This window comes from Trichomonas vaginalis, chromosome II, assembly GCF_026262505.1.
Source record: "Trichomonas vaginalis G3 chromosome II, whole genome shotgun sequence".
In the NCBI taxonomy this organism is placed as follows: domain Eukaryota; phylum Parabasalia; order Trichomonadida; family Trichomonadidae; genus Trichomonas; species Trichomonas vaginalis.
The window spans coordinates 25,407,636-25,432,094 of record NC_067204.1 but is presented as its reverse complement, the minus strand read 5'-3'; the positions used below and the strand labels follow the sequence as shown (position 1 = coordinate 25,432,094).

At 35.7% G+C, this 24,459-nt stretch overlaps 15 protein-coding genes and 1 pseudogene across 16 annotated transcripts, besides 1 other annotated feature; 9 read left to right on the top strand and 7 right to left on the bottom strand.

Annotated features, from left to right (window-relative positions):
* Positions 1 to 2,609: 2,609 nt before the first annotated feature.
* On the top strand, positions 2,610 to 4,206 carry TVAGG3_0607980 (transmembrane protein 181 family; the record flags this gene model as incomplete). Its single annotated transcript, XM_001578986.1, has 1 exon — positions 2,623 to 3,954. The coding sequence occupies one exon, from the start codon at positions 2,623 to 2,625 to the stop codon at positions 3,952 to 3,954; it is 1,332 nt and encodes a 443-aa protein (XP_001579036.1).
* Positions 4,207 to 4,236: 30 nt separating this feature from the next.
* TVAGG3_0607970 (Chain L Uncharacterized rRNA-Binding Protein) lies at positions 4,237 to 4,738 on the bottom strand (the record flags this gene model as incomplete). Its single annotated transcript, XM_001578987.2, has 1 exon — positions 4,271 to 4,738. One exon carries the CDS (start codon positions 4,736 to 4,738, stop codon positions 4,271 to 4,273), a length of 468 nt encoding a protein of 155 aa, XP_001579037.1.
* A 246-nt stretch (positions 4,739 to 4,984) lies between these two features.
* Positions 4,985 to 6,412, bottom strand: TVAGG3_0607960 (uncharacterized protein; the record flags this gene model as incomplete). Its single annotated transcript, XM_051239939.1, has 1 exon — positions 4,985 to 6,412. One exon carries the CDS (start codon positions 6,410 to 6,412, stop codon positions 4,985 to 4,987), a length of 1,428 nt encoding a protein of 475 aa, XP_051097763.1.
* Positions 6,413 to 6,814: 402 nt separating this feature from the next.
* On the top strand, positions 6,815 to 7,658 carry TVAGG3_0607950 (protein of unknown function, DUF4106 family; the record flags this gene model as incomplete). The annotated part of the gene is made up of 1 exon (XM_051239938.1): positions 6,815 to 7,658. A coding segment is annotated over one exon (844 nt), but the record flags the coding sequence as incomplete, so codon positions are not given.
* A 696-nt stretch (positions 7,659 to 8,354) lies between these two features.
* On the top strand, positions 8,355 to 9,374 carry TVAGG3_0607940 (annotated as a pseudogene). Its single transcript has one exon. A coding segment is annotated over exon 1 (1,020 nt).
* Positions 9,375 to 10,859: 1,485 nt separating this feature from the next.
* Positions 10,860 to 24,459: part of a mobile genetic element that runs on past the window's edge.
* Positions 13,331 to 14,202, top strand: TVAGG3_0607930 (uncharacterized protein; the record flags this gene model as incomplete). The annotated part of the gene is made up of 1 exon (XM_051239937.1): positions 13,331 to 14,202. A coding segment is annotated over one exon (872 nt), but the record flags the coding sequence as incomplete, so codon positions are not given.
* Positions 14,602 to 15,021, top strand: TVAGG3_0607920 (protein of unknown function, DUF4108 family; the record flags this gene model as incomplete). Its single annotated transcript, XM_051239936.1, has 1 exon — positions 14,602 to 15,021. One exon carries the CDS (start codon positions 14,602 to 14,604, stop codon positions 15,019 to 15,021), a length of 420 nt encoding a protein of 139 aa, XP_051097760.1.
* On the bottom strand, positions 15,038 to 15,289 carry TVAGG3_0607910 (uncharacterized protein; the record flags this gene model as incomplete). The annotated part of the gene is made up of 1 exon (XM_051239935.1): positions 15,038 to 15,289. A coding segment is annotated over one exon (252 nt), but the record flags the coding sequence as incomplete, so codon positions are not given.
* On the top strand, positions 15,533 to 16,140 carry TVAGG3_0607900 (protein of unknown function, DUF4106 family; the record flags this gene model as incomplete). The annotated part of the gene is made up of 1 exon (XM_051239934.1): positions 15,533 to 16,140. A coding segment is annotated over one exon (608 nt), but the record flags the coding sequence as incomplete, so codon positions are not given.
* TVAGG3_0607890 (organellar and viral DNA polymerase type B) lies at positions 16,655 to 16,903 on the bottom strand (the record flags this gene model as incomplete). The annotated part of the gene is made up of 1 exon (XM_051239933.1): positions 16,655 to 16,903. The coding sequence occupies one exon, from the start codon at positions 16,901 to 16,903 to the stop codon at positions 16,655 to 16,657; it is 249 nt and encodes an 82-aa protein (XP_051097757.1).
* TVAGG3_0607880 (organellar and viral DNA polymerase type B) lies at positions 16,963 to 17,596 on the bottom strand (the record flags this gene model as incomplete). Its single annotated transcript, XM_051239932.1, has 1 exon — positions 16,963 to 17,596. A coding segment is annotated over one exon (634 nt), but the record flags the coding sequence as incomplete, so codon positions are not given.
* TVAGG3_0607870 (uncharacterized protein) lies at positions 18,008 to 18,208 on the top strand (the record flags this gene model as incomplete). The annotated part of the gene is made up of 1 exon (XM_051239931.1): positions 18,008 to 18,208. One exon carries the CDS (start codon positions 18,008 to 18,010, stop codon positions 18,206 to 18,208), a length of 201 nt encoding a protein of 66 aa, XP_051097755.1.
* On the bottom strand, positions 18,237 to 18,863 carry TVAGG3_0607860 (uncharacterized protein; the record flags this gene model as incomplete). The annotated part of the gene is made up of 1 exon (XM_051239930.1): positions 18,237 to 18,863. The coding sequence occupies one exon, from the start codon at positions 18,861 to 18,863 to the stop codon at positions 18,237 to 18,239; it is 627 nt and encodes a 208-aa protein (XP_051097754.1).
* On the top strand, positions 19,954 to 20,494 carry TVAGG3_0607850 (uncharacterized protein; the record flags this gene model as incomplete). Its single annotated transcript, XM_051239929.1, has 1 exon — positions 19,954 to 20,494. A coding segment is annotated over one exon (541 nt), but the record flags the coding sequence as incomplete, so codon positions are not given.
* On the top strand, positions 20,709 to 21,275 carry TVAGG3_0607840 (MazG nucleotide pyrophosphohydrolase domain-containing protein; the record flags this gene model as incomplete). Its single annotated transcript, XM_051239928.1, has 1 exon — positions 20,709 to 21,275. One exon carries the CDS (start codon positions 20,709 to 20,711, stop codon positions 21,273 to 21,275), a length of 567 nt encoding a protein of 188 aa, XP_051097752.1.
* Positions 21,734 to 23,872, bottom strand: TVAGG3_0607830 (DNA/RNA polymerases family; the record flags this gene model as incomplete). Its single annotated transcript, XM_051239927.1, has 1 exon — positions 21,734 to 23,872. One exon carries the CDS (start codon positions 23,870 to 23,872, stop codon positions 21,734 to 21,736), a length of 2,139 nt encoding a protein of 712 aa, XP_051097751.1.

The window sequence follows — 24,459 nt, the reverse complement described above, 5'->3', positions numbered from 1 at the left end:
TATCCATATCTGCTTTTCGCATTGAAATCAATACCGTGTGATATTAGATATTCAGCTATTTCTTTGCAATTTTTCTTAGCTGCTACATAGAGTGCATTATATCCATCATTATTTTTTGAATTGATATCTGCTCCATGCAAAATTAGAAATTTTAGAACTTCAATTTTATTATTGTATGATGAAGCATGAAGAGCTGTTTGACCGGAATTTAATCTAGCGTTAATATTTGCCCCTTGTTTTAGTAAAAATTCACAAATAAATGGTGTGCCAAAATCTGGAGAATATACAAAGCACCTGCCCATATTTTGCGTTAGATCTAAATACATAAAGAAAGCACAAATATTTTGATAATATATGGTATTCATTGCATAAAAATGATACAAAGTCTATATTATGAGAAATAATTGCATATTCCATGCTTTGCGAATCAGGTGTTTGAAACTTCAAGCATTCATTCATAATCTCCATATTTCCACTTAAAAATGAGAAATAGAGACATTTTTCTGTGATTTCTGAGTTGAATTTTGATCTTAATAATTTAAAGCAATCAACTGCCCCGTAATAGCAACACAGTTCAATCAAGTAATATCCTTCTTCTGCTAAAGGATATGCGTCATTTATTAGCAATTGGTCTTTATCAAATCCTTCCATTTCTGTGAATGAAATAAATAAATTTTTGTCATCATCCATTATTGCTCGAAAAATCGTTTTCTCTTCATGGATATCCAAAGTGCAATTTAATGGAGATTTCTTTATTTCGATTCCATATACTTCAGAAGCGAGGTTTTTGAATATGAAAAATGTATTTTCTGAAATATTTGGTCGAAATTCTTCATAAATCTTTTTGAAAATCGACCAATACGTTTTTGTATATTTCAATCGGTAATGAGCCATATAGGAAATATCCGTTAAAAGCTCTGACGGGCTTACTTTATATTTTTCAATTAAAATTGTTTTGATATCTTGAAAAATTCCGTTAATTTCTTCATCTGAGCATTCTATTATCTTATATAAAGAATCATAAATATCAGCATAATCCCGAAAATGATCAATAAACATATCATAGTTCCATGAAACAGAGTTCTCTTCATTCATTTGAATTTTAAAATGGGTATTCAATTTTATTTTTCTTCTTTTTACAACATTTTTGAATAGTATTTCAGTATTTAAACCTTAATATCAGTTGCGAATTTCATATGTACATCTATATATTATAATATCAATTTCATATATCATTATCTCTACATCTCATTCAATCATATTAGCCCTTTATTTAATTTTAAAATATAGAACATATATTATTTAGATATTTCATTTGAACCCAAGTTGCTTTTTCTCAGAATTTTAGAGAATTCGGTATCAAAATAGATATCAGATGAAAAATCATAAAAATGTGACAATGAGTTTACCTATCGTTGGAGCGAGCCCTTAAAATTTAAATTGAATACTTTTAGTGATTTACGATTAGTCCAAAATCGGGCTCTTAATGATGAATTTACCCATCGCAGCCTTTCATTGCTCAAAATAAGACTCGGAATAACAACAAAACAGATTTATTACTCTAACCGGAGATCAATTATTGTTACACTTCTTGATAAGTTCAATTCATTCATCATCCTGATGAATTATATTATTTGTGATGGTGAACCAGACGCATCTATTGGATATTTTCCAAACAAACACTACGCTTCTGTTTATTCCATTGTTACAGTTCAAAACAATTTTAAATCAGTTGAGCAATTATTAAATGCTGTTGCAGTTCAAACTAATTATAATTTACAATATACTATAAACGCCAATATTTCAGTTCTCAAAGATTATGAAATTGAATATGATTGGAATGTCATCAATCCAATATTTGAAAAAGATAATCAGAATCAATAGATTAACAGAAGTGTTTATTATGTAAGCTACAATGAGGACATTCGAAACATAATCCTCGTTTACAGGCGATGCGATACTCATACTATTAATTTCCAATACATCGAAGGAATGAGTACATCTGCTCCAGTTAATTGGTATAATTATGTTCATTACCATGAACTACCTATGAAAAGAGAGCCTAAAATCATTTTTTCATAATTTAATTTGTCCGTGCGAAAGTCATAAATATTTTTGCATTAGGATGTAGCTTGGAGGACATTCTGGGATCCGACAAACTTGTATAATGTCAAAAATAATTTGTAAAGTGTCAAAAATATTATATATCTATATTATGTGGAATAAATGGATACTTCATAATACATATAAAAACATTAAATTACGAGGAATTATGTCATTGCATTTTGCAGATGCCAAATTTCGAATTTGAATGTGTTGTCCCCAAAAACCAGCTAAAGAATCTACCTACTATACTTGATATCATATTCTTCCCGTGTAAACCTTTCAATTCGCTCAAATTTTGAGAGACAAACATGAAGAATATGATTTCAAGTTTAAAAAAGAGGTTGTATTATTTGTTTTATATGAAAATTAGCTTTGTTTTAGTTCCTCATTCATATTTTAGTCTTTTCACCATATGACATCCTCACCTGATGAGGAAATCTTAAGATTTTTGTTAAGTGTCAAAATTCGAGATTTGACAAAAATTATGTCAGAAATTTTATTTGATTTCACAAAAAAATGGAAAACGAAGATGATAATCGTATGACTTTGATACAGATTGAAGATCACTTGGGTCAAGAGAAGCTCATGTACTTGGATATATTGACCAAGAAAGATCTGATTTTCTGTTTTAGCATGTCAATTTTGATTTTCGTACTTGCAATCATTGGCGGTATCCTTTCTCCTCAAAGAGAACACGAATTTGAAACATCCTCAGTATTTAAAGACAATCAGACTAAATCTATCTTCAAAATTTCAAATATTTCGAAATGGAATTATTTTGTCAAAGCTTATTTATCATTAGATCTCGATGATAGCAGTTCAAATGATTTAATTGATGCCAGATTTACAGTATCCGCTAAGAGTTTCAAAAATGAAATACAAACTGCTGACGAAATTCCTTCAAAACGTATTTTTAGGCAATTGAAATTAGATTCTCAAGAATTAGTTACAGATTTCGCTGAAATATTCAGTGGATTATGTACTGACTTTGATACTTTACTAATTGCTGTTAAACTCGAAAATAAAATCGAATCATGTACAGGAATTACGATTAAATGGCAATACGGACATCCGCATGCACCACTATTACAATTTTTCGTTAGGTGCTTACTAGCACATCAATCAATAAGGTGTTTAATCAAATATTTGGATTTCTTATCAAGATCAAGCTACAGAACATGGCATTTAGAGCAAAAATTAACTTTCATGCTATTAATACTATGCGTTTTTGCAGCTCATCCCTTATATATACTAGAATTCTTCGATCCAAGTCAATTAGGAATTATTTTTACAATTTTCACCGAAACTTTACTGTTTTCATACATCAAATTCTTTATTATTGTATTGTTTGACTCCCTCGTTCACAGAAACTGTCCAAAAGGCTGTTGTTTCTTCTTCAAAAGATTATTTGTGATGATAACAGATTTTATTATAGTTTTTGCATATAATATCATTTGTTCGGATCTACTAAGCTTGGATCTCATTCCTTTCCACATAACTCCAAAAGTTTCCCAAATTTTACATATTGGAAAAATTATTATTTCAGTTTTTGCTGCAATCTTGATAATTATAAGTATCCTGAGGGCTACATACGCGTGCGATACATCAGAACGTTATAAATTCAACGCATATTTAACTACAGTTTTAATTGGTTTAGGATTTTATATTCTCATGCTTCTTTGCTCAAGAAACAAGAAAATTGGCCGGACAAATTTCGGATTCATACTTTACTATGCAATTTTAATTTTTTTGGTTAATATTTTTTCATATCTCCATTCTCCTTATGATAAAACAATGAAAACTACTGTAAGAATGTTTTCATCAGAACAATTAGCTGATCAGTTATAGAAAAATGATAAAATTAAATTTCACGAATTAATGAAGGAAATGAACGTGAAATCATCAAAGATTTTCCATCCTATTCATTCCAATGATTTCTTTTTTTGAATAATTTTTTATATTTAATTTTATTGTTTTATTATTCGATGATGTTTGAATAAAATTAGTCTATCATATTATCTTATTTGATTCTTGGTTTGTAATCATTTATTTCTCGAAATTGAATTTGATGATGAAATTGAAAGGAATTTTGATAATATTTAAGCACATTAATATAAAAAGGTAATGGTTTTTCGTATAAATACTCTAAAATAGAGAATAATTTTTAGAAGACACGGAATTGTCTCTTGTCAGCACCGACAGCAGCTGGCTTGACGTGGATAACGTTGAAGTGGACTGTCTTGGAGAGTGGGCGGCATTCAGCGACTGTAACAAGATCGCCTTCCTTGACGAGGAAAGCTGGGGAGATGTGAGCTGGGATCTTTGTGTGGCGCTTCTCGAAACGCTTGTACTTGCGGATCCACTGAAGATAATCGCGGCGGATGATGATTGTGCGCCGCATCTTTGTAGAAACGACGACACCACGGAGAACACGGCCACGGATGGAGACTGTGCCTGTGAATGGGCACTTAGCATCGATGTATTCACGTTCCTCGGCTGTCTTTGGTGTTTCGATTTTGAGGCCGATTGACTTAACATAGCGTTGCTTCTTCTCAGCGTTAGCATGCTTCTTGGAAGCAAGGAAAAGCTGTGGCTGCTTTTGGAAGGCACGTTCTGTCTGGACTGTAGACATTAAAAACGAAAGGCCATGACTTTCGTAAACTTCTCAAAAATTTTTAAAAATTGTTTATATCAAGTTTTAATAAGCAAAACAAGCTATCATGCAAAAAAAAAAAAAAAAAAAAAAAAAAGGTAGTGGGGCTTCCAGGCACTTCGTGCCCTCTAGCCCCTAAGAAACTAGAGGAGGAATGAGACAAAGACCAGATGAAAAAAATAAAATATTATAATAAAATTAAATTTTTAGTCTTAAATTGTTTTTTTATTCGGTATATTCTGAATCTTGAATGTCTTGGAAATTTTCTTCTTCTTCGCTCTCTGAGGTGAGGATTTCTTCGACTTCTTCTTCTTCGCCATTGGGATCAACAAATCCTGCAATGAAAACTTTGTATATACCTTCTTGAGGAGTCTCTATGATGAAAGTCGTATTGTTGAGGAAATGGAACTCGACATCTTGAACAAATTGGCAACTGCTGTGTGTGAATTTTGCAATTGTGAGAGGCTTTCCTTTATAGCCCTTGGGAAAGCTTGAGATAGTTACTGTTCCTCCATATGGAACTCTGGCAGGAATATCTAAAGCAACAGTTGTTATAACGTGGAAATTGTCTACGAATTGAGGCATAGGTTCAATGCAGTATAGTCGTTTTGACTGGTTGTCTTTTGTGTAGAAATATAAATAGAATGACCTTTCACCATGTTCATTCAATTCTTCCAAATAATTGTATGAATTTGGATATAAACGGACAAATTCAGCAACTTTAACTTCTTGTAAATGCTTCTGCAAGTTCTTTGGAAACAAGTGAATGAACTGGTCAATAGCTTGCAACGCTATGAGATTGGCAGTAACGGGTAAATATGAAGCAAACATGTCAACAAGTACGCCAGGGTCTTTGATTTCGTTTTCAAGAGGCTGAATGGCATCCATGACAGCTTGAAACATCTCGTTATAATCTCGATTGTCTTCTGAACCCCACTGTTCATTTAACTTATCTAACAATTCTAACCTTTGCTTTGCGTATTTTCTACGAACTTTCTCTGAAAGAGGAGTGTCGCTATCTTGTGTGTCTTGAATTTGAGACTTAAATTGTTTGCAAAAGGCGAGATATCGTGTTTGCGACCTAGTGGTCATTGCAGAATGTGTTTCTGTATGTTCGATTGGATGTGTTTCTGTATTTTCGGGTGGTTGTGTTTCTGTATGTTCGATTGGAGTCTGATTGGTATGAACTTCTTCTGAAAATGCTTCTGTTCCGATAGTTGTTGTTGCTTGACCTGTTGGCTGAGCTGTATCTGTTGTGTTTTGAGAAGAAGAACTCAAATTGTTGGACAATTTGTTTGCAATTGTATGAGGAAGTTGCTTTGGTATTATAGGAGGTCGTAAGGGTTTTGAGAATGGTGAGACATAAGTTGTAGGAACTTTAACTGCAGAGGTAGTCGACGAATTGTTTGCAATTGTATGAGGAAGTTGCTTTGGTATTATAGGAGGTTGTAAGGGTTTTGAGAATGGTGAGACATAAGTTGTAGGAACTTTAACTGCAGAGGTAGTCGACGAATTGTTTGCAATTGTATGAGGAAGTTGCTTTGGTATTATAGGAGGTTGTAAGGGTTTTGAGAATGGTGAGACATAAGTTGTAGGAACTTTAACTGCAGAGGTAGTCGACGAATTGTTTGCGACACTTTTTCTTCCTTCCATTAGACAAAAATAAACTGTTTTTTTCGGACTACTCATAGAAAAGTTTAAAATAAACCGTTTTCGTCAACGGAGACCCCCTCTATTTTTTTATTTTATTTAATAGTTACCGTTGGAAAACCGTTCCATCTCAAATATTGAATGAACTATAAACGTTTTTTGTTTTCTATATATACTTTTTTGTCCAACGGTAAAACTTTTTACACAACGGTTTTTGAGAGTCGTCGCTGTTGACCGAGTAGTTTTTTGTGCTGAACAAAAAGTGTCATATAAACATCTGTCAAAAACCGCTTTTTAACTTCACTTAAAATGCCACGTAAGCTACGTAAGAATATACGTAAGAGGAAGAGAGCATTGAAACATCCAATAGTAAAACTGACACCACAACAACAGTTGCAACAACAAATGCTGAATGACCCCACTATGTTGCAACAAATGTCAAGCAACCCTATGCTTTTAAACCGAGTTATTGGTGCACAGAGTGGAGGTTTAAGAGCGGCACTTTTAGCGAAAATGGCAGGCTATGGTGGAGCTGCAGACGGAACAGCTTATAACCCTCAAAGTCAAATGAATTTGAGTTCACTCAAAAATCAAATAACAGATGTCAAAAAGTCAAACATAGACATACAGAAACAAATAAGTGAAAACGAAAAGAAACTAGAATATGACAGACACACAAAGAAACTCAATGAGTTAAACGTAGAGAAAAAGAAGAAAGAAGAACAACTGAAAGAACTAAGTACAGAGGAATATGCGAAAAAAGTGTCAGAAAAAGCAGCAGAAGTAGCAAAAATGGAACAAGATGTCATAAATTTGAAAAACCATACTACTCAATATAAAGTACTGAAAGATGAAGAAATAAAACAAAAAGCCCTGAAGACATATATGGATAGCGATGAGTATAAAAAAGAAGTTGAAGCAAATGTAAAGGCAGAAAAACTTTTACAGTTGCAAAACCAAACCGTACAGTATGAAAACTTAGCACAAGAAAGTAAAAATAACGACGCGGCTATGCAAAAGGCAATGAAAAGCGCAGAATATATAAAAGCCAACAATGACTGGTTAGATGCCCAAGCCAACGCTAAAGCAGCCCAACTCATAGGGTCAATAAGGACAAAAATACAAGCGGATGAAGACAGTTCAAATGAAGCTTTAACAAATGCTGACTTTAAGAACGCCTTCGAAGCTCTTCATAGTAAGGTGAAACAAGTGAACGACTTCTCATCTGGAAAGAAACTGAAGTCTGAAGGTTTCGACAACGAGTTAAAAGAAGTAGCACAAAATATGACGAAAATAACAGATGCAGCAACGAGACAGGCAGTTCAAAGTGCCTATGACGCCGTTAGAGCAACTGTTGTGAAAAGTCAAGAAAAAGAGTTACAACAGACCAAAACAGACCTAGTAAATGCTTTCTTAAGAACGAAAAGTCAGGTAGGACATTACGCTGCAGATGGAACATATGTGCCAGCTGGTGGAACTTATATACCACCAAACCCTCCAAGAGAAGCACCTGCACCACCAGGAACACTTTACATCGTCACATGAACATGGACACAGACACAGGCATGCACCAAAACCAACACAACAACCAACAGTTCAAAACCCTGCACAACAACCAACAGTTCAAAATCCAGCACAACAACAACAACCAGCACAGCAACCACCTCCACAACCAGCACAACAACCACAAACAGAGCAAGGACATAAAAGAAGTAGAGAACAAGGAAACCAAGAATTCTTAAAAATGCTTAAAGAAGAGTGTGGTTTCCCAGATACTATTGACTTTAGTGACAGATATAAAGAAGCTATTGGAAAGTTCAAGGATGGAAATACTGACCCGAACCTATTTAGCTTTATGACTCAGCACCAAATGGGATATAATTTCAAACCTGGAAAATACAAGCTCGCTAAGGGATATGATTTAATAGCATATCATCCAAATGACATGAACGAATTTACTCCGAGATATTTGATGTCAGAGCTAAATGACAATACAACTTTCGTCATGAAACGCGTAAAAAATAGAGACGGAACGAAAGAACAAAAGCTTATGAATGCGGATGACGTAGATAGGGAAATTGTTGAAAACGGTCTCGGAATATATGAAATGCCAGCAGATGAGGTACAAGAAACTCCACAGGAAGAAGTTCAGATACAACCAGACATGGAAGAAATAGTTCAGCAACAACAGCTAGAAGAGCCTGAAGGAAACGAACAAGTCACTCCTTTGGAAACTAACTTCACAGAACTAGATGAAGATTTGGAACAGCCGAAAAATCTTGACCCTCAACAAGAGCATGAGGTGAATATGGAATCTTTCCAAGAGTCTAAGAAAGATTCGGCTGACATAGTAGAAGAATATCGAAAAATGTTTGCCGACATACAAAAGACTCCAACACCAGATGAAAATATTCAGCATAGAATGGAAGTACTGAAAAAAATGTACACAAATACAACAACCCTTTTTACTTACGAGCATTTAACGTTCAATCTTCGGATGAACTCGGTGAAGATAAAAGGTTAAATTTCAAGAAAACATATAGAAATGAAACATTGTTTAAAGTTCATTCAGAACCTAGCCAATATGGAAACAAACCTACTTTTGTTTCTGCAGACGATGGAACTACAATGAGATGGGGTCATAAAGCTAATTCGGATAGGTGGTTCATAAACTTACAACCTCAATTCCAAGAAGTTGTAGACGCAATGGAAGCGAATGGTGAACGAGATATAGCTGGTATTTTCAGCGCGGCTTTAATGCCATTGAAAGATATGAAAGATGCAGATATTTTGGACCAGTATGAAATGAACATGGCTGATGGAAATATAACACCTGACGTTCTAGAACATTTATCTCAAAGAACTACACAGAACCATAGAGATGGTATATTTGGTGAAGAGTTTAGAAAGAAAGTTAGGGAGAGAGAAGGAAGAGAACCTATTGTACATGACCTTGCAAACGAAAGTTTACAAAATGTCATAAAAACTTACTTTGCAGACAATGAACCGAGAAGGGATGAATATTTAAGAAAACTCAAATGGACAGTACCAAATGAAATGTTAGTATTGAAAAACATGTTCCTTGACAAAATAAACCAACTACAGAAATAAATGACGAAAGACTGAAAGATTGGGTAAAAGCTTTCCCATTCACAAAAGATATTGTTGGTAACATGGAAAGAAAACCAGAATGGCTACAAAAACATATATTTGGAAACGAGCTTATTCCATATGGACAGGCACTGTTTGAAGAGCTTGAACCTGAAACTCAGGAAAGAGTCATGCAAACAATACGCGAAGACTCAAATACAGACTATGACAAACTCTTTCTAGGATATAGGTTACCTGAGATGGGCGACCAGAGCCAAAGGCAAAAAGGACATGGGAAATTTGCAACATACTAGATGAACATAATGCAAAGATGCAACAACTTCAAGCAGAGGGCAATGAAGGAAAAAGAAGAGTTAAAAACTCAGTCAGGAAGAAAGTAAAGCTTGGTCGGAGTGGGTTCTATTATGACATATAAATCCAACTATTCTATATTTTTACTCATATGAAATGTACGCCGCTCAGAATATAACGCCAACAGTTTTGGATGCCATGAACGGAAATGTTTCCGAATGGTATAACGAATGCGACAATGCCATTAGAAGGTCAGAAATAGTTCCTGGAACTTACGAATATACAACTGCTGTTTCTTATGGAAACGTAGGTGAGTTTGGAGAAGGTTCTTCAACAACAGTAGATATTGCTTGCGACAGGTTTCATATAATTTCTATTGACAACTCTTTCTTATACGTGGAACAAGACATTGAAATAAAACCTTCTGCCAAGTTGTCTGACAAGAAAGGTTGCAATGGAATTTTCTATGTCGGATACCAATATGCTCCAGAAGTTTTCATGGGATATAAGATATATTCTAACTCTGACTTAGTTCAAACAGTAACATGGGCAAACTATGAATGGTTCGCTTTGAGAAACTCAGTACAACCACAAGCTAGAGAACAAACAGACCAGTATGCAACTATTGAGAAAATAAGAAGACTTGACCCTAACGTTCCAGGAGTTATGTTAACCTTTCTGGACAAACTGCAGCAGCAGTAACCAAAGTAAAACTGAAACTTAGAGTTCCTTTGTCATCTTTCCTCATCTTCAGGTTTTAAGATACTTGCCAAACTGGGCAGGAAAAATTTCTATCGAACTTACTCCAAGCAAAAATAACTTAGTCATTGCACCAACACAAGACCCATTCACTCTTACAGAAGTAGTGGGAACAAATAAAATGTCATTCGCCGACTTTTGCAAAAACAAAGTTGACTTAGACTTTGGTTTCTCAAACCTCAACACTGAAGTAAACTATTATTTCAATGCTGCTGGAGATGCTTGGGACCCAGTTAAGTTCACATGCGAAAAATTTGAATGCAAGAGAATAGAAAGCAGACTTGCAGTCTATATGTTGGACCCAGATATTTCAAATGCTTTAGCTGCCAAATATATTGCAGTTCCACTTATGTTCCCTATACACCAAATATCTGTCAAAGACTTTGCAGGTGAAGTTGGAAACCAAAGTGCTGACCCAGGTGCAAGAACAGATATTGCTTTAACAACTGCAATGAAACATGCAGATACTATGTTTGTACTGTTCAGACGAACTATAAATGACTATTCTTGCTTCTACAACCCTGGTATTAAATACCATATAAACATAGATGGCAAATACTATCCAAGAGAAGAATATTCTACAGTTGAGGATATGAGGTCATACAACTTGACATTAGATGCTATGAACTTTAACAACAACTTCACAACAACCATTAACCCTGAAATGCAAAGTTCTATTATGCCATATGTGAAAGTATGGACTCATACAGGAGGTCAAAAAACTCAATATACAAATGGAGACCGTTCAAACTTTTGGCTTGGCATTCCATTTGCTGACTCAGAAGACTTTATGGGTGGTATTTCAACTGTTGGTACAGTTCAAATACAATATACTGGTGACAGAGACGGTCCAGATGAATTGAAAGCAAAGAAGTTTACAAAACCAATAGCACTTTTCACGGAAGATGCTCTTTTGAAGATTCGTTCGATGAAACCTGCTGGGGCTCCTCAGATTGGCATAACGACAGCTTCCATCGAGCAGATTTTGGCAGCAGGTCAGTAAGTTGTTCTTGAACTGACTTCTCTCCGTCAAATATTGACAGTACGCCAGTTTTGACATAGTATTGTATTATAAACTTACCTTTAGAAATATCGGTCAGTTTTGTTGTTATATTTTTGTCTGCTTCAAGAACTTTCACCATTTCAGTTATACCAACTTTCTTTGCTTTATGAAAATATTTTGGTTCAGCAAAGATGCTATTCTATAACATTTTCCATTGTTTGTATAAAGAACTATTCTGTCAATGTATTTGTATTGTTTGTGTGTGTAAACTTTGTTCTGCTTCAATTCGAAGAGATACTCGAATACGTCCATCTTTTTATTCTAAGTAAAATGTCATTTCCGAAAAATAGAAGCGTAAGTGTTTCAAAAGGTTTAATGGCGGTGGCAGATGTGAAGTTAAATTCACCAACTCAAACAAACAGTCAAAGTGTTGTTGTCAATGTCAAAGAAAGAGATGTTGAAGTGGGGAAACCATACGAAGACGAAGATGGTATAACAATAGTTCCTGTAAAAGAACAACCAACATACCTGAAGTTAGCAGAGACTTAAGTTCTGTTGCAGATATTCGAAACGACTACCAACAACTTAAAGACAAACTTAAAACTCAGGAGAAGATTTGTCAAGCTTTGGTATAATGTTAAACTTGGTCGAACACAACCCTGTAAAAGTGAACTCATATGTCATTGCACCTCATGAAATTTTGAAAGAACTATTGAAACTTTTGACAGAGGCAGACGATATAAACATCAAAGAAATAGAACCCGACATTGTTGCTGTGGTGTTTCATATAATGTCATTGACAAGATATACGTTATGAAAGGAGGTGAAACGTTGAACTTAAAATATAGTTTCCCAGACGTCATAAAAATATTTGACGACCACAACATTTCATTAAAATTTACTTGCTAAGTAAATGGCAGAAGACATAGTGGTTTATACTATTACGACTAAAAACCCTGAGTCATATAATTCTATAACAACAAACTTACAAAGTCCTCAAGGACGATATTGTAAACTGACCTTAAACACGATGACGACTAAAGCCTGTTTTGCTCTTTTGACACCAGAAGACTTTGTTGTTGTGAATGGTAAAAAATACTTCTTTGAAGATACTTACTCAGATATACCACCAACAGGTTTTGTTGACTTATTTAATACTTTAAGGACGGATGTAACATGTGCTGCAACTAGAGCAGGTTTCATTATGTTTGGATGTCCGACTGAGTTTACTATAAACGATATGAGCTATAATACAAAACTTATATCTGGTTTTTACTACCAACAGTTTCCTATAACAGGAAAAGGTGTCATACAAGGTTTGTCTGTTCCATTGACTTTAAGTACACCTATTTTATATATTGTTTCAAACTTAGGTTCAAAGTGCTATTCGAATGTCGACAGAAACTACTATGACCAAAAGATACTCATGCGTATAAACAACACTTTCTCTGCTGGTTTGCCTATTGTTCATTCGAATGCAGAGTTTTCAGCTTTAGTAAACTCAAACACTTTAGCAAACATAAACTTAACCTTAGTTGACGCAAACTTTGTTCCTGTAAAACTTTTATGTCCTATGTATTTGTCAATGACGGCAGAAAGTTTCGAATTGGAAGATGCAACTGGTGAAAGTATTGTACTACAAGAACAACTTCAACAACAAATAGCTCAAGAACAACAAATGCAACAAATGCAACAAATGGACAAATGCAACAACAAAGTCAAGAATAAAAAAAATATTTTTTTTTATTTTTATAAAAATGTACAGAATAGACGTTTCAGATTTTTATGACTTCCAAGCGTTCAGAAATATGTGTCCATTTAGAGACTATAACAAAGCAGTCGAGAATTTGAAACGTTTAGTCATTTATGTCGACTCTGCCCCAGAATGTTATGTCATGAAAGAATGGGATGTTGTCTTTAACAAACCAAGAGCAACAATAGTTTCAGAACAAGAATGTAGACAGAAACTTAAGAAAATAAAAGTCGTACAAGTTGGTATGAAGATGTTAGATGCTTGGGATATCTTATTGTCAAAGTTAGAAGATTTTTCAGTTCGTGGTATAAAGTTCTATACACCATCTCCAAACTTCTATTCTATCTTCACTGGATATAAATACGAACAAGTAGAATGGAAAGAAAATGTTATAGAAGCTTGGTTAGACCATGTCAAAGAAATTATATGCAATGGAAACGAAAGAGTCTATGAGTATATCTTATGTTGGTTTGCAAACATCTTACAACATCCAAGTGCTAAAAATGAAACTGCTCTCATCATAATTGGAAAACAAGGAACAGGTAAGAACACTTTCTTTACAGATATCTTATGCAAACTGTTAGAGGGCTATTCGAACCCGAATATGACAAACTTAGAAAACATCTGCGGTAAATTTAACTCTTCAATAGAGAATATGAAACTTATAGTATGTAACGAACTTCAAAGTATAGATACAACAAAGGTTTTAAACTCAGATGCTTTGAAGAGTCTTATAACAGACAAAGTTGGAGTTGTTGAAAGAAAGTATAGAGACCAAAGAGTTTGTGAAAATGTTGCAAACTTCGTCATGGTTTCAAACAATGTTGTTCCGATGAAGTTAGAAAGTTCTGACAGAAGATATGTAGTTGTCAGAACGTCAGATTCTCATATGCAAGATACAGAATATTTTGACGACTTAGCAGAAACTTTGACACCTAACTTTTACAACCACTTGTTCTCATATTTCATGACATTAGATATTTCAAAGTTCAATCCAAGACAAATTCCACATACCGAAGAAAGACAAACATTGTTAGAAGCAAACAAGAGTGTATATGAACTGTTCATAGATGAGACTAACTTTGAGTGTTTAGATGAAAGGTCATTGTACGATTCATATAAACAATATTGTCAAGAGTATGGTTATATGGCAGCTTCTAAACGTACATTCTTGGCAAATGTCAAAAATCTTTTAGACATACAGAACGGCGTATATACAAAGAAAAATTTTTATGAGTAAATTTAAAAAAAATATTTTTTTATCCGATAGAAAAGATGACGAAATATATTTCAGTCAACAAGTACATGACAGAAGTCAAAGAAGAACTAGACCCATTCGCTTATTTGAATGTTTACTTCTACCATTTTGAAAAGTCTACATTTGACAAAGTTTGGAACATCGAACCAGTTAAGTTTGCTATTGTGACTAAAAATGGTGCGAAATTTGAAGACTTAGACATAGAAGGTTTGTTAGCAGTCAAAGAAAATTTTGACAGAAGGTTTTCAAACCTTAAAGAAGGCAAAGCATACAAACTTGTTATACCTTATGAACCAAAGAAAGCAGACGACTATGAATATTATGAGTCTAAGATAGTTGAAGTTCAAGGTAAATTGGGTAAAAAGATTTTAGAGTCTAAACCAGTGTTTGCTCCTAAAGAGGAAGAGAACATTGACATTGACCCAGAAATGTTCTAAAAATAAAATTTTATTTTTACATGTCAAATTTCTTTTTCTCTGGCTCTGGCTCTGGCTCTTTCTTCTCTTCTTCTACTTTCTTTTCTTTCTTTTCTCTCTTCTTCTTCTTCTTCTCTGGTGGAGTTATGTCAAATTTGGCGCAACCATATTTATGTAAAAGGTCTTTGTCCTTTAATAGCTCTTCTATTCTGTTTTCTATTTCATCTTCAAGAACAGCGCATGTGTCTTCTTTGCATTCTAAGAACTTTTGTTGGACTTCATCTTTCCAATCGGCGTCATCTCTGTCAACAAGTCTGTCATTGACAAACTTAAAGACTTCTCTGCTTAATGTTTTATGGTTCTTGTCATATTCCCAGAAACAGAACTTTAGAACAAATTCACCTTTCTTGTTGACACTATGTAAGATTTTATGGTCGACAGATGTTTTGCTGTCGAAAAGTTTGTCTCGAATATAGATAGCGAAATCGCTAGACATTTTCTAAAAGATAAAATTTTTAATTTTTCTAAAAATATGTTAGAAAAAAAGTTTGCTGACATTGACAAGAAATTTGAGAATGTTTTAAACAAGAACAAGAGGAAGTTAGAAAATGCTCAGATAAAGCCTATACATGACAAGTTCTTATTTGCTCAGAATGGTATAACAGGTCTAATTGCACCACCTGGGTCGGGTAAGACTTTCACTTATCTTAAAATGGCTGCACAACAACAAGAACTAGATGAGAAGAACCCATTCTATGAGTTAGTTGTCATTTGTAGTACTTCTGGTCAATTTGACCAAACCGTCAATTCGTTCAAAGATATTATAAAGAAGTCTAAGTTAGTATGTATAAAAGACTCTGAGTTGTTAGATTGGATAAAGAAGTACCAAAGAAGAGTTTTGAAGTACAATGCTATAAATGAGTATGTCAATTCGAAGTTTAAAGACCCAAATGAGGAAATGCAGAGAATATTAGAGAAGAAACACTTCAGAAACAAACAGAAAGAGATAGAATACATTTCGAAGAAATTGCAATCTTACGATTGGAAGACTTACCCTCATAGATGTCTTCTTATCTTAGATGACTTTGCTTCTCATCCTTTGTTAAAGAACAGAGAACAAGACATGTGTCGAATTCTCAAGAAGCTCAGACACTTTAACATTTCAGTTGTCATTTGTGTACAGACAGCCAAGAGTTTAAGTAAGGATGTAAAGAGAATACTTACTGATATCATACTTTTCCCTGGATTGTCCGAAGACGATTTCATGGAACTTATGAAAGAGTCCATGGCAGGTAAGTTTGACAGACATGAACTATGGGAGAAGTACAAAGTCATACAAGACCCTCATACTTCTTTCAGAATTCATATCTACGCAAACAAAGTTCAAATTGTAAAAAGTCAAGCTTGAAAAATAAAGAGTTTTGGCGACCAGGGTTTTTTCACTACTCGCTGTTCTTCATGAAATTTCATACGGAATTCAATAAAAATAATGTTTATGTTAGAATGTTAGATCTAACATGTTTTCTAACATGTTTTCTAACATGGTCTAAAACATACAAAATTCATGAAATTTCATACGGAATTCAATAAAATAATGTTTATGTTAGAATGTTAGATCTAACATGTTTTCTAACATGTTTTCTAACATAACTATTTACAAGCGTTTTACATGGTATATGTTGCGATGGTTCATGACTCTAAACAATTTCGTAGCTTCTATTTCTTCTGTCAGTACATCGAATGTTTTAACGATACCGAAAGTTTCTTTATACTTCTTCTTGACGTCAGATAGAAGGAAATCGTCAGCAGTTGGATAGTTTTTGTTCAGAAATGCTAACATGTTCATTTTATCTTCTGCTGGCTTTTCTGCTTCTTTCTTTAAGTCTGCATAGTCGTTTCTCATTCTTTCTATCTCTTTGACTGAGTAGTTATATTTCCTCATTGCTGCTTTACATTTAGAACATTGCGGGTTCATTTTTGCGTTATATTCTGAAACCTTACCTGCTAAAACAACTAAGGCGTCAATTGCTCTCTTCATCTCGAACATAGCGGGTCTTATTTGTTCGTTCCATACCTTACCTCTTCTATCTTTATCTCTTATTTCCCAAACACATTTTGCAACTAATGAAACAAAGTTGTCGTAGGTCTTAAATTCTTCGGATTTGTAAAGGTCAGAGATGTTCTTATATACCATGTCGCAATCTTTGTCCATAACCTTATGGTTGCAATGAAATCCTAGAAACTCATAGTTTACCTTTCGTATGAACTTCTTTATTTCTACTGAGTCAGTAACTTTAACTTCAATTTCGTCGAATTCAGGAATAGTGAGTTTTTGTTGTTGGATTTCAGGCAATTTGGGTAAATGGTCAATAATGTCCTGCATTTCATAAAGATACTGTTCATTTGTTTCATCTTTCGCACTACAGTCTAAATTACTTGTTAAAAGTTCTTGCTTTATCTTCTGGATTTTTGTTTCGAAAGTATATGAAGAAGGAATGAAGTTTTTCATCTCTACCAACATAGATGTTGGATTCATAACTAACGAGTTTGGTGCTGTAGTTGTTTGAACTGTTGTTGTGCCGATTGTTGAAATCATATTTTTTATACAAAATAAAAAAATATTTTTTTAAAAAAACCAACTTTATTTTTTATTTCGGGAAAACTCATGAAAATTCAAGAGTTTTAGACCATGTTAGAAAACGTGTTAGAAAACATGTTAGATCTAACATTCTAACATAAACATTATTTTTGCTGAAAAAGTGTTATTTTTTCATGTCCGAAGACTCGAAGGTGCAACACTTCCAAAATACCGACGAACTCAGAAGAGCAGCATGGCAGTATCTTCTTGACAACTTCTTTGAGTTCTCCAGGCACACCTTGGAAAATGCTGAAGAACTCCGACACAGAGAATTTGGAGAAATTGCACTCCAATACTACCTTGACAAACAAAGGGTAAACAAAGGGTAAAATAAGACTAAAAACTTAACGTTTAAAAAGTGACATTTTTATGAGCTCCGAGTCACCGAGAAAACTTGGTCAGATGTTAGCAGCTTACTTCCCTGAGGAGGATGGAAGCGTTACATACGTAAGGTTCAAAAACAACGAACCTGGAATTGCGTACCAAATTCGCAATTACATGACCATGGAAGAGTACGAAAGGTTTCTACAAGAGAAACCAGCTCTAAACAACTCAGAAAAGAAAGAATAAAAAGTTTAACTCGTAATTGTTTATTTTTTTACTTGTATGGGCAAGCTGCAAGAATGAAGTCGACTATCTCGGTCTTTGTCTTGACCAGTTGGACTGCTCTTGCGAGTACGTCTGTTTTACGGTCTCCAGCTGGTGTCTGACCTTCGTAATTGCGCATGTTCTTGAGAGCTCCAGTTGTAAATGGTTGTAGGATGAAGAGTCTCTCAGACTGCTTGAGGTAGTCTTCACGGTCACGAACCGAATCTGTGGTACGAGTCGAATCGGTCGATTTGAGGGAAGAGAGTGAGAGCCTGTCTTCTTCCATAGGGGCTGTGGCATACTCTTTGCGTAAACGGTTCAGACCTTCTTCGAACTCTTGGTCTCTCTTGGACTGAGATTGGAATTTGAATTGGGGTGGAGGGTTTGACATGAACATCCAAGGGTTAGGGAAGTAAGGCATGGGTTGAGGAGGGTAGTTTGGAAAGCCTTGTGGTGGGTAGTTTGGAAAGCCTTGTGGTGGGTAGTAACCTTGAGGTGGAAATTGGTAGTAATTCGGAGGTCCTTGTTGGAACTGAGGTTGCTGTGGGGAGCCTTGTGGAGGTGGAACCTGTTGTGGTGCTGGAGCATGCTGTTCTTCTGGCTGTGGAACGGGTTCAGTAGGTGGGACGTCGGACATTCGTTTGTGTCTTAACCGTCTTTGTTCTGAAACAATATAATATTGTCTTGAAAAAGTACAATATTGTCTTGAAAAAGTACAATATTGTCTTGAAAAAGTACAACATTGTCTTGAAAAAGTACAACATTGTCTTGAAAAAGTACAACATTGTTCTGAAAAAGTACAACATTGTTCTGAAAAAGTACAACATTGTTCTGAAAAAGTTCAAGACTTGTTCTGAAAAAGTACAGCCGTACTCAAATTTGAGAGACATTGTACTGAATTTATACAACATTGTTCTGAAAAAGTACAACATTGTCTTGAAAAAGTACAACATTGTCTTGAAAAAGTACAACATTGTCTTGAAAAAGTACAACATTGTCTTGAAAAAGTACAATATTGTACTGACTCAGTATGGAGCTTGACCCCTTAGACGAAGCAATTTATCTAATTGAGGTAAATGAAACCGTGAAGGAATATCTCAGCAAGTGCAAACCAAGCAAGTCCATTGGCTTCTGGTTGTCCAAGAATAGTGTCTTAAAGTTGGAAATTGAAACAGGTGTTGCAATTCAAGTTCCAGAAGGCACTGCATTCGATGATATTAAGGATGTGAAGAAAGAAGCCCTCTTGAAGTTCTTCATGAAACGTCCTTGGATACTACTTCCATATCGTGAGAGCCCAATTCCACGAATTACACAAATTCTCAGAGCACTACTTCACTACTCTGGACAGCCGTTCTTCATAACCTCAGAAGGCGACATCCAACCAATTCAGTAAACATCTCATTTTAACTTCACTTTTTTTATGTTTTTACTCACACTCGTACTCAACAGGTTTGTGTACAACTATTTCAACTGTGAACCTTGTATTGACCGGTCTTCCTGCAAATGCAAGTTCGGTCAATACACAATTTATGGTGGCAAGAAAGACAGTGGGGAATGTTATTCTGACATCTGTTGTTGCGCTCGAGAGAGAATTGAAATTCCAGACCCAACTCCAACAAGAACTCTCAAGTTGCCGAAGACTCATGTGAAGAAGAAGCCTTCTGGTAAGTTTCTTATAGCCATATACATGGCACGCTTTGAGTAAAAACATTTTTTTCATTTTTTGAATGAAGCAAGTTAAATTCGTCCCACACCAAACTCAATGGACCGATGAAGAGTTTCAAGCTATGGTTGAAGGTGTTGAGAACGACATAGACGGCGAACTTGAAGGAGCTCAAACCACAATTGCAACCAAAATTGCAGAAGTCAAGGAACAAATAGCTCCACTTAAAGCTACCAAAGCTACTCTTGACCTCATGGATACTTACCGTTTAGAAGTAAAGAGTGGAATAAGACAATTAAAATTAAAACTTCTAAACTACGAAGCTATACTCCAAAAGTTAGCAGAAATGAGAAGACTTTACCAGAGCTACTTACATGTAAGGGACTTACCTTCAAGCAGTCCGACCAAAGATGAATTTTCTGACATTGTCCCAATTTTGTCCGAAAGTCAGCTCAGATGTTTTGAACTGCTCCCAACATATCCAGAATATGAACGTTTGCCTGAACTCTTCCGCAATCTCAAAAAACGTTTTTTGGTTCTCATGTTCGAAACTTTTATCGGAAGAGACAACAAACGTTCAGAAGAAGAACAAGATATTATTTTAAACTTGTTGTATGACTTAACCGTCATAACAAGCTTTTTGAAGTAAAACCGTCATTCTCAAACCACTTCATTTTTTCGATGTCCGAACAAGCACCGAAGCCGAACACAATGGAAGATGTCCTTTCAATGTTGCCAGACAAGCGCCCAGTTCAAATTCAAATTTTGAATTTGAAAGCTCATCTGACAAACACCGTTAAGACTCTCCAAAGTAGTCTTATGGAAGAGATGAAGGGACTTAAAGGTGAGTTCCTCATGAACCAAGCTTCCAATGAGAAAGTCCTGAACGATTTGACGGAAACCTTGCGCATTTACGCGAGAGAGAACCGAGACCTTGCCAGACTCATCTACCGTTTCTTCGAAGAGATAGACGCCATCTGGAAGGTACTCGGAAAGGACAGAACCTCCAACACCGTACTTCGTGAACACAGAATTGCCGAAGGAATTGTCGAGGAAGAAGAGAAACACGAAGAAGAGGAAGAGGAAGAAGAGGAAGAAGAGAAACACGAAGAAGAGGAAGTTTGGGCAACCCTTGTTGCCGATGACACTTACGAAATTTCCCAACCCTACCCATACCAAATCCGCAACAAGGAGACCGGCAAGGTTCTTACCCCAGTTCTCAACAACTTGGGACACTTGAACCTTACCCTTCGGAATTACGGTTCAATCTCCATGGGCAAGCTTGTCGCAATTCAATGGGTTCCAAATCCAAACAAGAGGACGAAGGTCAGACACATTGACGGTGACAAGCTCAACAACCGTAAGGAGAACCTCGAGTGGTTCTAAGAGTAAAAAAATTTTATTTTAGGGGGAAACCCCGAGTAAATTTAAGTTTTTAGTTGCGTAAGCGGCTTAAATTAAGGATAATTTGGACAAGTAGTTCCTGACCTCTGAATTGGACTCTTTCGTCATCCCAGTTGCGTAGGAGGTCGTCCCAGAGGAGTTGGTAGAATTGCCATTCCAAGGACGATTTGTCCTCCCAGGCATTGAGGATGTACTGCTCGTAGAGTCTCATGACCTCTGCCTTGCACCAGACACCCTCTCCCTTGGAACGTAAGGCTTCTTCGAAGTGCTCGAATGCGATTGGCTGCGGGACCATCCGAAATGACACTTTTTGTCCGTTTGGTCAATGTTCGTGTCTCGTGCCATAGTCGACGAAAATACAGACAAACAGGTTATATATGAGTTTGAGACCAAGAATGGTGTAACTCGACCTGTCCGATTCAAATTCGAATAAAAATTTTTTATTTCATGCAATGTTTTATTTCTGTGCCGTCTTCAAGTATGCCCCAGTACTTACGCTTGGAGAGGACATGAACTTCGGTGAAAATTTTGTCCAATTTGAATTGACCCATCTTTTCACCGACCATTCCCATTTCAATGAGTTTGTTATAGCCTTCTTCGTTCGTCATGAGCGCATCGATGTTCTCATAGTAAACCTTCACTTTGGATTTAACTTCGGAGAAGAATTTGTTGTAGTTGTCAAGGACTGCCTTTGCGAACTGAGGGTAAGACCAATGTTCGACAATAGGTTTTACTGTGGTTACTAAGCCACCTTGACCTTGAGTAAATTCGTATTTCAAAACAAAAGGGGAGAACCTTTCAACAAAGTTGTCGACCTTCTCATAGTGTTTACTCTTCATCTTTTGAGGTTTCTTAATGGAATATCCCCATGTCGAATTCATAAGCAATTTGAGTGTCATTGCAAGTTTGGGGTTTGAAGCTTTCCTAATATCATACAGTTGTTGTATGACTTTTCCAACTGTATAGTTCCTTCCTGGGAACTCACCGTCTTCGTTTGGAATTCCAGTCGGGATATATTGGACGAACCTCATGTACGCAGCGTTAAGGTCGACATAGTATATCTTTTCATCTGAGTCGAACTTGTCGCAACCAATGGGTCCAGTTCGTGGAAATTCAAGTGAGTCTCTTATCTTCTGAGAAACTTCGCCTGCTATCTCATAAACATCGTCGAAGCAACCTGTTTCATATAAAACCTTCTGACCTAACTCAGATGCTCTCCAATACAATTTGACGTCAATTGGATGTCTCAATGGAAGTTTGTTTATAGCATCTTGAAGTTCTTGCAACCTCATTGGAAGTTCTTCTGGTTCAGGTTGGTATCCGAACAATCCAACTCCTTTTGGAACTGTGTACTTCTTTTGTGCTAGAACTTTGTCTGGAACAACTTTTGGTCTTGCTAACAATGAAAAGTTTGTTTCGTCTTTTGGTACAAAAGTTTCTGTCAGCTTGTCATCTGGAATTGGTTCCAACAAACCTTTCTCGAAAAGAATGTTTACAGCTCTGACAATGTTGCACTTGCCTTTTCCGAACAATGGGTTTGTAAGACTTTCGTTCAACATGAAGTGGTTGTGGACAATTACAATCTTCAACCATGGTAAGTCTTTGTCAACAACATAGTCGTCATGTGAAGAACCTTTAGCTGTAGGTATGTTGACTCGGATATTGACATTTGCCAACGGTGCAACTTTTGCCAATTGACCTCTGAGAATGTACCTTGTCTTCACACATGACTCAAGATACTTCATCTTCTCATCTGTAACAAGACCAGAGTTCCTGAGACATGTAAGAATACAAGGTTCATTGACAATTGTTTCAATTGAATTGTAAATTCCATACCTTGTCAAGTCAATGTCAGACTTATTTATGAACGGGAAGTATCCAGCATGTTGTCTGACTGCTTGAGGGTTAGGTTGGTACCATTCAAATTTTACACTTGCAATTCCTTCAATTGCATTCAAAATGTCTGAGTCGGAGTCAACCATTTGTTCTCTCTTTGTAGTCTTGAAAGCGTCAAGAAGCATTGCAGCTGTTGTGACATTGCCATGTGCATAGTATATATGACCGTCCAAATCTGTTACGGTTAGTCTGAGATTGTATCCTTTCTTATTTCCGTCTTGTATGGCAGCAAGTACTCCCATGAAGCCTTCTTTGTTCTTTCCTTCGTCAAAGTTTACTGTAAAGGTTCGACCAGATGTAATTTGACTTCTAACTTCACGGTACTTTTCATATGCATATCTTGTTCTTTCCATGGGAGCATGTTTGTCTTCACCTTTTCCTTTTTTCCTTCTCAAAGGATGCAATTGTTCGTCGTGTTTCCAGTAGAATCTGGCAAAGCCGTCGTGTCCTTCAACTTGAGGTTCAGAAACATCGAAAGGCATGTCCATAAGACGTTCTTCTTCTAACCTCTCTAGTCTGTTTGGATAATTGGCGCGCGCTGTTTCCAAGTCCATTTCATAGCGAAGACCAGACAGTTTGTCATAGACTTTTATGGGTCTTCCCTTCCTATATTTAAAATTCTTCGAAACTTTCCAACCATATCTTTCTAACTCTGCTTTTATTCTAGCAGACTTTCTATCCATTCTATATGGGGGCATTTTTATAAAAAAAAAAAATGTTTTTTTTCTTTACTTTACGTAACCACCGGCTGCCATAAGTCTTTGACGCCAACCCATACCAGCTAATGAAGGTTGACTAACCTTTGGTTTTGGTTTATCTTCAGTTTTTGGCTTCCCTTCTTCTATCGGTTTTTCGTCACTTTTCGGTTCCTCTGACTTTACCTCACTTGCAGGTATGGTTGTGTCGTCAACATCTTCATAAATATCATATGCCATTTGTTTTTGTTTTCCTTTCAACTTTTTGTGTTTGTTGTAAAGTTTAGAATATTTCGACTCTAAGTCAATGAGATGTTCTATAATGAACTGTTGGTCAGTGAAGTAAACTTTTCCATCTGTTGTCTCGAAAGCTCCTTCAGACTTCAATATTTTATTTGTGAGAGTCTGTTTCTTTTTTGAGATACTAGCCGTTCCATTTCTATGAAAAGTGACTTTGTAGTTAGGGTTTGTATTTCCAGACCTGGCACTTTCTATTATTGAATTTTTCTCTTCATCTGTAAGTTCTTTGACAGGTTTTGACAATGGTTCTGAACTTTTTGTTTGTGGTGTCAAAT